At 39.0% G+C, this 13,177-nt stretch overlaps 1 protein-coding gene across 2 annotated transcripts in view; it reads left to right on the top strand.

Annotated features, from left to right (window-relative positions):
• The window catches only part of ITGB1 (integrin subunit beta 1), a 78,563-nt gene that overhangs the window by 25,015 nt on the left and 40,371 nt on the right, over positions 1-13,177 (top strand). The window contains exons 2-4 of one of the 2 annotated variants that reach the window (XM_073334421.2): positions 8,271-8,340; positions 8,656-8,741; positions 10,656-10,878. In XM_073334421.2, the coding sequence (XP_073190522.1) occupies positions 8,271-8,340; positions 8,656-8,741; positions 10,656-10,878 (379 nt within the window). The remainder of the gene's footprint in view (positions 1-8,270; positions 8,341-8,655; positions 8,742-10,655; positions 10,879-13,177) is intronic. The other variant, XM_073334422.2, reaches the window with a different exon arrangement.

Raw genomic sequence — 13,177 nt, 5'->3', positions numbered from 1 at the left:
CCCCCTGCCTCAACCCACAGCCCTCTCCCGCACTCTGAATCCCTCATCCCAACCCCCAGCCTGGAGCCCCCTCCCACACCCTGAACCCCTAATTTCTGGCCCCACCCTGGAGCCTGGCCCCCCAGTTAGAGCCATCACCCTCTCCAGCACCCTAACCCCCTACCCCAGCCCAGTGAAAGTGAGTCAGGGTGGGGAAGAGAGAGCCACTTAGGGAGGGGGAATGTCCTGAGTGAGGGGCAGGGCCTCAGGGAAGGGGCAGGGCTAGGGTGTTGGGTTTTGTGTGAGTAGAAAGTTGGCAATTCTAATTTTAAATCATGTTCTCATGAGGCGATAGTTTAAGCTGTTTTTGTAGGAAAGAGCAAAACTGGATGATTTGATAGCTGGAAAAATTTCAGTAAATAGGAGTGAGGATTTAACCTTTTGCAGGTTTGGTCTTTTTAAACTTAAAATGGTTAAATCCGAAAAAAAAAATCCATAGCATTTTAAGAAAAAGCAGATTTTTTTTGTAAAGTGGTTTATTTAAAATACCTAAACAATGCCCTCATGCATTTGCTGTAGCAATCAATTATATTCTGGTACAGTATCGTGTGGTTTAGTGCTGCGAGACGCTTGGAGCTTGAGGGTGCTTGTGACTTTGCTAGGAGTGTATGGATCCATAATTAGCAGAGATACAAATCTTTGTTGAAATGTTTTATTTAACAGCCCAGATGGAAAAACTATTAAGCAATACAGTTAAAGGAAGTGAACTAGTATGTATAGGATGGGTAGGCCACTTGTTTCAGGAGAGGCATTGGCCTTCCCATATATGGAAAAAGACATTTTAGTTGTTAACTTCATGAGGAATCTGTGCCCAGAACTACATTCATCACAGGGCTGCATTTCCTCAGGAATGTTTCTGTTCCAAGCTGTCTTAGTCATAGCTTCAACAGTGTGTCACATCTTTATAGACTTATTTATATAGTCTGCATGGATTTGCTGTGCGTCCACAGTTAGGCTTCCCTAAAAAGGTGATCTGCTTATAATTTCTCTTTTCCTCTAACAGTAAAGGCTGTGTGGTGCCAGCAATTTAATTCTACTTACTGAATTTAATACAGTGAAAAGAAGCAGCATATATTATATTATATTTAAACTGAAGCTTTTTGTAAATTAATACACAAAAAAGTTAATTGTAAAACAGGATTGCTACATGCACAATATGTCTGCTACAAACCCACAAAAGCAAGGAAATGCAAAGTTACCTAACAATACATAGCTTTCTCTATCCACAGGCACGCTCATTACCATTACCACTACCACAAGTACTGTACACCACAGACTGCATACTGCAACCTTAACTCTTCCCCTCTTTCACCCTCCGCACAGACCCCTTTATCCAAACATTAAGAGTTGTGGATGTTAAGTGTGATAGTCGGTTTTTGAGAGGGTAATTTGGCAAAGGGTGCAAACATGCACATGGAAGTTAGAGGAAGGCTCAGACCCCTACTGGGGCAGAATTCAGGATGCAGTGCATGGTCTCTGGTGTACAGTAATTGGATATTGGTAAGGTGTGTGGGACTAAAAGGATTATGCACTGTTAGGTAGCTTAACTTTCCATTTCTTTTCGTGTGTGTGAACCCTTACTGCTGCACAGTTATGTTTTTGTGTCTTAATTTCTTAGGTTGTTTTTTTTATGTTTCAATTAGGGTTAGCAGTTTGATGGGGAGGGCAATTCTGTTGGGAACAGAAATGCCGCCTCTGTGACTGCATGTGAAACCTTTTCCATTGTAGTATAAAACTGGATAAAAAACTGGATCCTGATGGAGAAGATTTTCAGTCAGACTTTGGTGCACCTATCCCCTATCAATCAGGCTTGGGGACAGAGTATGTAAACTTTCACTAGCAACTAAAAATGCTCCTAAATCCTTTATAAAAAACAAAAAGCCTATCCCCACTGCCCCAGATCTACTAATAATTGTCTTCTCTTCCAATATTTTTGAAAAGTCGACAATTTTTAAGAGAAATCTGTCAGCAAAGAAATGTAAGGCTGCCAAAGAAAAGTTGCAGCCAGAGCCCATTTTCAAATAATTTCTGTTAAAAATGTTATGAAGAGAAACCAGATAAGAATTACATAGAAAATGTAAAGTGCCTAAGAACTTAAATGTCACACTGATTGACTATATGCTTGTTGAGAAAAACAGGACCATATGCTTCATTTTAGAACACTATGGAATTACTACCAGGTATTTCCATAATAATAAGGGAAACTAACAGTCCAGTAATTTTCTGGATACAGTGGTTTATAAGCATTCAAATCCTGTGTTTTTCATATAAAATATGCATAATATGTAGCTTACTCATATTTTTAGGGATATCTTTATTAAGATTTGTAGTGTAAACAAAACACTTAATCCTTTTTTGTCTTGCCTGATTCCTGACATTTTCAGATCCATTTTAGTCATTTTACACTCAGAATGAGAAGTTTCTTTTATAAATAGTTATGTGAAAATTTTGTGTTTTTTATTTCTAACTGATCAAAGAGTCTTATTTTTAATAATTTCTCTGAGTTTTTACATTTGCACAGTAAAATATCTTACTAAATTTGATTTCTTCCTGCCTAAATTCCATTACATCTAATTTTTGTATTTTCAAGATGTCCAGGAGAGCTTCAAATAACTACCTATGGTATGAAACCATGGAAATAAAAACATTTCATATCTATTTATATTCCAACAGACTATGGAGCATTATTGTACATACTAGAATCTGTACTCTAACTTGGGATTATCTATATTATGACCTCCACCAACCTTCACTCTGAGAACAGAAGGAGTAATTTATTCTGAAAATGGTGCATGTATTTAACTAACTTATGGCCATTTGGACTAAATGAAATGACAGGAAAAGAGTGGTTTCATCATTGTGGCATCTTCCTAAAACAGCAATTGACTGGAAGGTGAATAAGGAGGGAAAACCTGTTAAGTCATATCAAAATGCCGGCTTGTTCTCTTTAGTATATTATACAGTGCCTTTGTTCAGTCTCATTTTAAATAACTGAAAAATGATGCTTCCACAAATTTCCATGAGAGACTATTAGTCAGTCCAACATATCACAAAATCAGGGCATTTTTCTAACGTTTAGTTTAAATGGGTGGGTCTGCTCGCTCACCAGGGATAAAGGGACCAATTAAGGATGTTTATAAAAAACGAAATGATTTATGTGTATCAGTCATCATCACAGGGAGATAACCACTCTTTTTTGGTAATAAAAATGAGGTACTATCAGCAATTGAGGTGTCAGAAGAAAAATGTTGAAACAAAATGATAATCTAAACAGTATTAAGTGACCAGGCCCGAATGGTATGCGTCCAATAGATTTGATGGAGCTTAAGTATGAAGTGGTTGAAGCACAGTGGATTAATTTAAATCAAAGCCGTTTTAAATCACTGATTTTAATCATGATTTAAATTGGCAAGCAGGGAACCTTGATTTAAATAATTGATCTTAATTGTTGTGGATATGTACTTTTTAATTCTTTACCTAAAGAAAGATTGATTCTCTTTGGCTTTTAGCCATTACATCATGTTTTTTACAGCTAATTATAGCGTTTACAATAAATTTAATGCTGCTTTTTGGTAACCAAGAGGATACACAATAGCTATACATATTTATTTAAGCAATTGTGAAGCATAATTTGCATTTATTCAGATTCTTAATTTTTACATTCATTTTAATTATGGTAGAAAATACACTTATTTACTAGATTTTTTTTTTATTATTATTACTTATGATTTGTGTCGAGCTCTATTTGGATGGAAATTAAAATGCACAAACAGCATTTTTGATTTTTTATTGATTAAATAAAGCTACCTTAAATGAGTTGGATACATTAGAAAAAAAGCAAGTTAATCAAAACGTGTTTTGCATTTAAAATTAACCAATTTATGAAACAAATTAAGTATGATCTATAATCAGTGAATTGAGTTGTTTGTTTGTTTGGTCAAGTCCTTCAAGTTTTTAGAACTAGTCGCTACTTTAGAACTAGTTACACCTAGTTTTTATTCATAAATTGGAAGAGGGAAAACAAGTCTTCCTGCTTTTTTAACTTCCAATCGGTTTTTTAATTTTGAAGGAGCAAGTAATTGAACTGAACTAGCTGAATAAACTGAAATGAAGAAAATAGTCTCTGCACCTGCAGAAAAGGGTGCTGCTGTTAAAAAGCTGGTTTATCATTTCAATAAACTCTGGTTCCAGGTGTTTAGCCAGTGGCTTCTGCCAGCTCAGTGGTTTGATTTTCTTTAAAACTTAGCAGCAAACATGTACTGCATAATTTTATTTTTTACAATTAAATGATGTTAATAAATTATAGTAAGTTTACGTATTAACATAGGTTGACATAATATCAAAATAAATTTTAAATAGGTTTATTTAAAAAAAAACCCTCTATTTGATTTAAATTTAAAAAATACTATTTTTTTTTTAAATATCATCCACCCTGGGCTGAACTGCTATCAAAAATTTGCAGTCTCATTAAAAACAGCTACTATACCAGAAGATTGGAGGATAGTAGATATCGTCCTTATATTTAGAAAAAGACTTTAGGGGGGATCCAGAGAATTATAGACTAGTGAGCCTTACATCTGTACTTGGGAAATTTGTTGAAACCATTAAAAACTGGTTTCAGAGTAACAGCCGTGTTAGTCTGTATTCGCAAAAAGAAAAGGAGGACTTGTGGCACCTGTTAGCCGACGGCCAAGGATGTTTGGTGAGGTGCCAGCTATGCCCGTTTATACCATCCGTGACTTTAACCGCTAGGACGCACTGTCCCTTCGCGGCGGGCAGCCCGGGCTAGGCTGACGGATGCCCCAAGGTCCTAACCACCCGTGACTTTAACTGCTAGAGCTCAGAGCTCCTTCGCAGCGGGCAGTCAATACTGACTGACAGGTGCCCCAATGGCAGCACTAAGAGCCTCTCCACACCCGTGACTTTAACTGCTAGAGCTCAGAGCTCCTTCGCAGCGGGCAGTCAATACTGACTGACAGGTGCCCCAATGGCAGCACTAAGAGCCTCTCCACACCCGTGACTTTAACTGCTAGAGCTCAGAGCTCCTTCGCAGTGGGCAGCCAGGATTGACTGACAGGTGCCCCAAGAGTTTGCCCCGTGGAGGCGGCACAACTCAACGCTAGGCTCTTAGTACTCTCACCTAATGGCCAGGCTTTAGAGCCAAAACGGCTGAGGTTCTTTAATTGTGTTGGCTGCTTTACAGTAAACCAGAGAAAACAAGTCAGGCTTATGCATAAATGGTTACCAAAAATTTATTAAGCTAGATTCTAATCATGTGGTTACAAAATTGCTAGTGCCTACTTATTTAAATGTAGAGATGTTACACACACAAACAAGTTACAAAACTGAAGCCACAATCCCAAAGAAAGAAAACAAAGTATAGAGCTCTATTTCAAAATATGTGTACACTAAAGATAGGAGATCAGGTGTGGGTGCTTCTTACCCTCCTTGCATCTCTCGATTCCAGCGGTGCCAAGCCAGGATCGGTCACTCAATTCCGCGGAAAGACGAATAAGGGACAAGGCGTAGGGACCCTCTTAGCTGCAGAAGCCTTGGGAGGCTGTCACTTATCTGACCAGCAGATAGATAGTGAAAAGCACTCAAAAATCATGGTGCTGTAGGTCCCCTACTTATACCTCTGTACTCCTTTATTCTCTTTCTCCTTTCTTATGCCAAATTGAGGCTGGTCTGTCGGGGTGACGCCAGCTTTCGCAAGAGTAGTTTACACTTGCAAAGGAGAGAAACAATAAGTGTCGGCTACTGGACATTTCTTTTATCAGGGTAAATATTTTCCCACCTAGGATGTTGGTGTGTGTGCATCACACTATTTAGTAGGGGCTAAGAGCCATGTCTGTCACAGGGCCTCTGCCTGCTGTGAGCTTAATCGTCGTATCTGTTCCCAGAGGCACATTGTAGCAGCACACCTGTGCTTTCACAGCTTCAAAGGCTGTGCTGGAATATATGTTAAGTGCCCTGTTCCTGCTTCCTCCTGTGTTTCCAGCAATGCTGGTCTGAGGGGGGGCGGGGGGGCTGTCTGGCTACAGCACCTTAGAGACTAACCAATTTATTTGAGCATGAGCTTTCGTGAGCTACAGGTCACTTCATCGGATGCATACCGTGGAAACTGCAGAAGACATTATATACACACAGAGACCATGAAACAATACCTCCTCCCACCCCACTGTCCCGCTGGTAATAGCTTATCTAAAGTGATCATCAAGTTGGGCCATTTGCAGCACAAATCCAGGTTTTCTCACCCTCCGCTCCCCCCCCCCCCCCAAACTCACTCTCCTGCTGGTAATAGCCCATCCAAAGTGACCGCTATCTTCACAATGTGTATGATAATCAAGGTGGGCCATTTCCTGCACAAATCCAGGTTCTCTCACCCCCCTCCAAAAACCACACACACAAACTCACTCTCCTGCTGGTAATAGCTTATTCAAAGTGACCACTCTCCCTACAATGTGCATGATAATCAAGGTGTGCCATTTCCAGCACAAATCCAGGTTTTCTCACCCCACCCCCACCCCCATACACAGTATGAGAACACAGTATGGGGGTGGGGGTGTGAGAAAACCTGGATTTGTGCTGGAAATGGCCCACCTTGATTATCATGCACATTGTAGGGAGACTGGTTACTTTGGATAAGCTATTACCAGCAGGAGAGTGAGTTTGTGTGTGTGGTTTTTGGAGGGGGGTGAGGGAGTGAGAGAACCTGGATTTGTGCAGGAAATGGCCCACCTTGATTATCATACACATTGTGAAGAGAGTGGTCACTTTGGATGGGCTATTACCAGCAGGAGAGTGAGTTTGTGTGTGTGTGTGGGGGGGGGGGGGGCGGAGGGTGAGAAAACCTGGATTTGTGCTGGAAATGGCCCAACTTGATGATCACTTTAGATAAGCTATTACCAGCAGGACAGTGGGGTGGGAGGAGGTATTGTTTCATGGTCTCTGTGTGTATATAATGTCTTCTGCAGTTTCCACGGTATGCATCCGATGAAGTGACCTGTAGCTCACGAAAGCTCATGCTCAAATAAATTGGTTAGTCTCTAAGGTGCCACAAGTACTCCTTTAATTAAAAACAGAAAAATGAAAGTCTGGGAAGATCATGATAGGATAGGTTCTAAAGAATGCGGTTTCTGCAAAGAAAAATCATGACTCACAAATCTGTTAGAATTTACTGAAAGTGTCAATAATAGAATATATGAAGGAGAACCAACTGACATAAATTATTTATGCTTTTGAAAAGCCTTGGATAAGATCTCTAACTAGAAGCCACTAAATTAATGAATCTGTCCTGGCATGAGAGGCAAAGTATTGTCATGGTTCAAAACCTGACTAAGGGACAGGAAACAAAGAGTAGGGAATAAATTATCAGTTTTTATCCTGGCAAAGGGTAACAGCAAGATATCTCCAGATTCTGTATTAGGTGCGTTGTTTAATATATTTATTAACAATCTGATGGAGGGGTGAGCAGTAAGGTAGCAAAATTTTGCAGATGACAGCGTTGATTAGGTTAGTCAGTTCAGAGAAGAATGTGAAGAACGTCCGAGGGAGCTAACCAAACAAAATGAATGGGCATCACAGTAGCAGATGAAGTTCAGTGTTGATAAATGCAAAGTAATACACATTGGAGGGGGAAAAATTGTGCTACTTATGGCTTGTCTACGTGAACATTTAATTTTCAGCAAGCTAGAGTGTAAGTTTATCCCTCACTAGCCTGTTCACTAACTATCCATGTAGACCCTGCTGCCTTGCACTAATGGTTAGTATGTTTTGATCTACTGCTGTTTCAAAGCAGGGTAGAACAGAGCATGTTGAGGAATTGTTAGTCCGCATCAGCAGGGTCTCCATGGACAGTTAGTACTCAGCAAGCTAGGGAGGGGCAGATTCACACCCTAGCTTGCTGCAAACTGAATGTTTATGTAGGAAAGCCCTCATATTCCTAACAGGGTTCAAACTTCACTGTGTTAAGTCAAGAGAGTTTTTAAAAAATAATTTGAAAATAAACTCTCCACGTCCTAGTATGACGTCCAATCTGCATATACTAGAAGTACAATCATATTTTGTTTAACCAGGTCATAACACACTCTCACCTAACCTATTTGACAAGATTAATTGAGGCATGTTATCACAATAATGTCTGAATCACATCTGTATGTCCATATTACCATGCTGTCCTACTATGTTTGGTATATTAGTAGCTCAACTACTTACATTTTATTTTTCAGACAAATTTCAACTCACTCATCTGGGTTGTACTACTATGTTGCTCGATTTGGCATGGATTTGCCCAACCAGGTACATCTAAATGTTGTAAAAACCTTGAATTCAGCAATAGATTGATTTAAAGTAAACTTGAACTGTATATTTTTACCATGGTTTCGTTTAATATAAATAGCACACTTTTGCCTTCATGTACTTCATGGTAACATATCCGAGAAGCAGTAATAATAATAAAATAATAGCTCATATTTTGCTTTTTCTTGGTGGCCTGTTTAAACTGGATTAACCTTGAGTTACATGGCTAGTAGTGAGTAATTTATTTATTTTAAATTAAGTGTGTGATTACGAGCATATTTTAAGATAAAATAATTTATTTCTGTTCCCTGACAGGTGGAAGTGATTGTATAAAAGCTAATGCAAAATCATGTGGGGAATGTATACAAGCAGGACCAAACTGTGGCTGGTGCAAAGAGGAAGTGAGTATATTTGTGAAATGCTTTCTCTGATGTTTTGTCTTAGGTATTTTAGTACTCTAAAAACTATCTATTCTTACCCTATTTTAGGATTTTCAATAGTAGCTATTTATTTCAGTGTCTACAATGTCTAAATCAAAGCTGAAGAACAATTCAAGTATCTTATGCTAAATAACGGGATGAAATCTGGATTGGCTAGCTCTGCCCATCAGAAAGTGACAGAGATTTTGATCTATCTTTCATTGCCAAATGTTAAGGGCACACAGACTTTAGGAGATCTGTCTCATAGTTATTTAAAATCATTCCAGCCTGGAGTCTGTCTGGGTGTGTTTAATTATATTCTCCCAGTGACATTAGAGGATTGGTAATTTTAGATACAGACGAAGTGGAAGAGGGAAGCTGGGAGTGAGAGGTTTGAGGGGTTTAGATAGGTTTTAAACCTGAAATGATGAAGTTTCAGTATTTGATTCTTAGGGTGGATTGGTGTTTTAGTTTTATATTTCATACAAAAAAAAGACAATGCAAGGTTATGTAATTAAGCACTCAAGTCAGGAAGTGCAAAATGTAAGGTTGAACGTACAGGGTCTGATCTTATGTATCAAATAATACAAGATAATACCATATAATTTATTCTACAGTCTTAGCCACATATGTTGAACTGTTTGTTCCAACTAAAAAAAAAAAAACCTGAACAGGGATCAGGTATGGAAAATCTCAACCTGAAATGTGACTGTTTCAGACAACTATACAAAACTGAAAACAGGAATGTTAGTGGAGTGTCTGTTACATACAACTTTAACTAGAGTGGTTGCTGCCAATTGCAAGTTATAATGTAAATTAATAAGACAGTAAGCCTTACCTATTTACTGTTCCACACACACACACATACCCTCCGTAAATATTGGAATATATTCGTAAACTTCAACTTTGTTGTTTTGGTTGCAGATTCATGTAGCTCCGGGCCAGTGTCACGTCAATAAATATGTCTGACACGTTTTACGAGCCGTGCATAAATATCTTCAATTTTTGTTTATGTATTGAAAAAACTTCGCCTTTCTTTCAGTGATTAAAAATGCCTCATACTAGAAGCCATATGAGTGCATGTATTCATACCGTATTTACAAGTCAAAATGCTTTTGTGGATTATGGGATGGTAGCTTTTGTTCAAGACGAAGTTTTCCAAGACTGTTTAGTTCAGAAATACGTTCCTCTCTTTCTCCTCCTCATTGAACTTTTCCCAAGTGTGTCAGGAGTTGTATACATCAGAGCACTAAAGAGAGAAGGTGGGTGAGGTAATATCTTTTATTGGACCAACTTCTGTTGGTGAGAGAGACAAGCTCTTGAGTTACATAGAGCTCTTCTTCGGGTCATCAAGGCACTGTAATTCTGTTACAGTCTACCTAAATACTGTGACATACTATTTAATTACAACGTTTCCAAAAAAAAGCAAAACTAAAGTTCTGTTGCTGCACATATCAAATAAATATGTTCAGTCTCTTGTAGGCTAGTTGAGGAAAGGCAGATTTTCCCATTTGCTAGTGGTGGTTTTCGAGCATCTCAGTCAGAGTAGCTAATTGAATAGTGACTTCATGTTTCTCTTGGAAGAGTTAATTTGAACACTTTTTTTTTACCTTGCCTCAGTCACATGCACAGATTGACTTTAGTAAAGTTAACCGTAAGCTGCTGCACTGGATAAATTTTTCACTATAGTCATTACTAAATTTAGTAAAACAATATATTTGAGTTTTATATTTTACAATTTAAAATACACTTTTAAAAATTTGCCAGTGTCTCTAGAGGTTCTTGGTGCATAAAAATAATGGGGTAAATACCAAAAGTAGTGTTATGTGCTCAAGCCATGTGTCAAAGATTGTAAATTGCTGTGAGTTTGATGATGTTCTTCCCCATATCTTCTAGAACTTTTTACAAGAAGGAGAGCCAACTTCTGCCCGATGTGATGACTTAAGAGCACTAGAGAGTAAGGGCTGCTCTCCAAATAAAACAGAAAATCCTAGAGGTACCAAAGAAATCCTCAAAAATAAAGAGGTAACAAATCGTAGCAGAGGTACTACAGAAAATCTCAAACCAGAGGACATTACCCAGATCCAGCCACAGCAATTGACACTGAAGCTGCGAACAGGTATGGAGATATTAATTCTCATCTTCATATAATTTTTTAGGCTTTCACTATTATCTATGACTTTGATGTGTTTAATGCTACATATATCTTTCTGCAATAATGATGATTGTTGCTAGGAAGCGCAGCGATTTGAAGAAGAGCAGTCCCATCCCTGTAACTCCAGGCGCTCGGATAACCTGGTGAATGAGAGAAAAGCTTAGGTAGATGGGCGTAATTGACACAGAACATTGAGCTAAAAACAAAAGATGACAAAGAACATGTAGGGGGCTTGCATTAGTAAATATATTCCTACGAAAAGACTAGTTTACAAGTTAAGACAAAATTGTCCCATTTTGTAGTGCTTTTGACCTGTCATCCTGGAGCATGTCCATCTGGAAAATAGAGTAGTAACCTGTCTTGAATTGGTTTTTCGACGAGCAGACTTGAAAGGCAGGATTAATATCAACGGTGAGTGGCTAAACAATCTCAGGTTCGCAGATGATATAGTGCTGATAGCCGAAAATACAGCTCAGCTTGAGAGAATGCTTAAAGAAGTGAATGTGAAAAGTAGTCAAGTCAGATTAAAAATGAATTGGTCGAAAAAGAAATACGTGAGATCAGATGTTCTGCCAAGAACCCAAATAATTCTTGGAGGAGAGCAGATCCAAAAGGTTGATAAATACATTTATTTGGACCAGGAAGTCAACATGTGCCACAATCAGAAAGGCGAACTGTTGCGCAGAAAAAAAAGCTGGATGGCACGCATTCAGTGACATCAAGGACATCCTCCAAGGAAAGATCAGCAAAACAACTCGTGCAAATCTTTTTAACTCAACCATGCTTCCAGCAGTGTTATATAGCAGAGAAACATGGTCGCTGACAAAGACTGAAGAACATCAACTGTCACACAGAGGGTGATGGAACGAACATTTTTGGGCATTTCTCTCTGCAATCACATCCCCAACTAAATAATGTTGGAAGCAGGCTCAGCAAAATACGGTGGGCAGGACATGTGGCCCGACTCAGCAACAACAGATGGACCGCAGCGATATCCGAGTGGTATCCAAGAGAACAGAAACAGCCATGCAGTCAGCCTCCAAAGAGGTGGGATGATTTCCTAACAAGGAGATATGGACAAGCATGACAAAGGATGGCTAGCACAAGAGAAGATGGGAAGACGTGTTGTGATTGGCTCAGTTTCAACTGATGAAGGACCAACAGTCTACACAGATTAATAATAAAAGGGAGGGAAGATGAAAAACACACAGAATGAAAAGTTATAAGAGCACTGCTGTCTGCCAAAGCACTCTGTGCCCAAAGGCTGCACTAGTTGAGAACTAGTTTTTGAGGTTTGGTAACCATGAGAGCAGAATCCCAGCAGCCAGATTTGCAGGTTTCCGCATAAGATACCTTGTTCTAGGAGGCCAAAGAAGTGGGTACAGACCTAGATGAATGAGCACAAACCACAAGGTAATTGTGTAGCCATTTTCATCCCTGAAATAGAGACTTGGCTCCTTTTGAACAGGAAAACAGAGTTCTTACAAGAGAAAATTATAATAGTACTCCAGAGATCTAGGAATCTAGCAGTCTTAATGAAAAGTCTTGCCATCTTTTGGATAAAATGGAGAATTGATTTAGGTATCAGCTCATTCAAGAACTACTTTATCTGGGTAGAACTAAAGTTAGGATTCTAGTTGAGACAGTTGCAAACTAAGAAACTCTGCAAGACAAAGTAATGGCTGGCAAAATGAGACTTTAAAAGTCAGATGGAAGAGAGAAGCTTTGTGAGGGGTTGAATGGTGGCTTCATGGGGGTTTGTGAAATTAAAGTGACTTACCATTACAGGTGGCACTTTGACTTGAAGCTTCACATTGGCAATAACTTTCCAGAAGTATGAAGGGAGACAGTCAGTGTGTCTGTCTTCCTGTGAGTTTTGGAGGCTCAAAGGCATGGCCTTGGCCTGTGAGTAATTTAAAATAGTCAAGAAGAAACTAAAACCGACTTGTATGGCTCATGAAGGGGAACTAGATTTCACTCTTAACACCATTAGTAAAAGGTTTTCCAAATCCTTCTATAGCATTTTAGGGTAGAATCTTCCCAAGACTTTAGAATATCAGTAAGGTCCTGAGTGTAGCCCTAAGTTCCAAGTGTCAGTTTCTGCACTTTCAGGCAGAAACCTTCACATTGGTAGGGTCTGGGTATACAGGGCCCTAATGAAGCCTATCCAGATCTAAGGGGGGGACAATCTGCCATCTGTAATAATCTTGGAAACCATTGGTTACTTGGCCAGAGTTGGCAGTGGAATTTTAAGGATTAGTTT

This window comes from Lepidochelys kempii, chromosome 2 (assembly GCF_965140285.1).
Source record: "Lepidochelys kempii isolate rLepKem1 chromosome 2, rLepKem1.hap1, whole genome shotgun sequence".
In the NCBI taxonomy this organism is placed as follows: domain Eukaryota; kingdom Metazoa; phylum Chordata; order Testudines; family Cheloniidae; genus Lepidochelys; species Lepidochelys kempii.
This window is presented reverse-complemented; position numbering and strand designations above follow the sequence as displayed.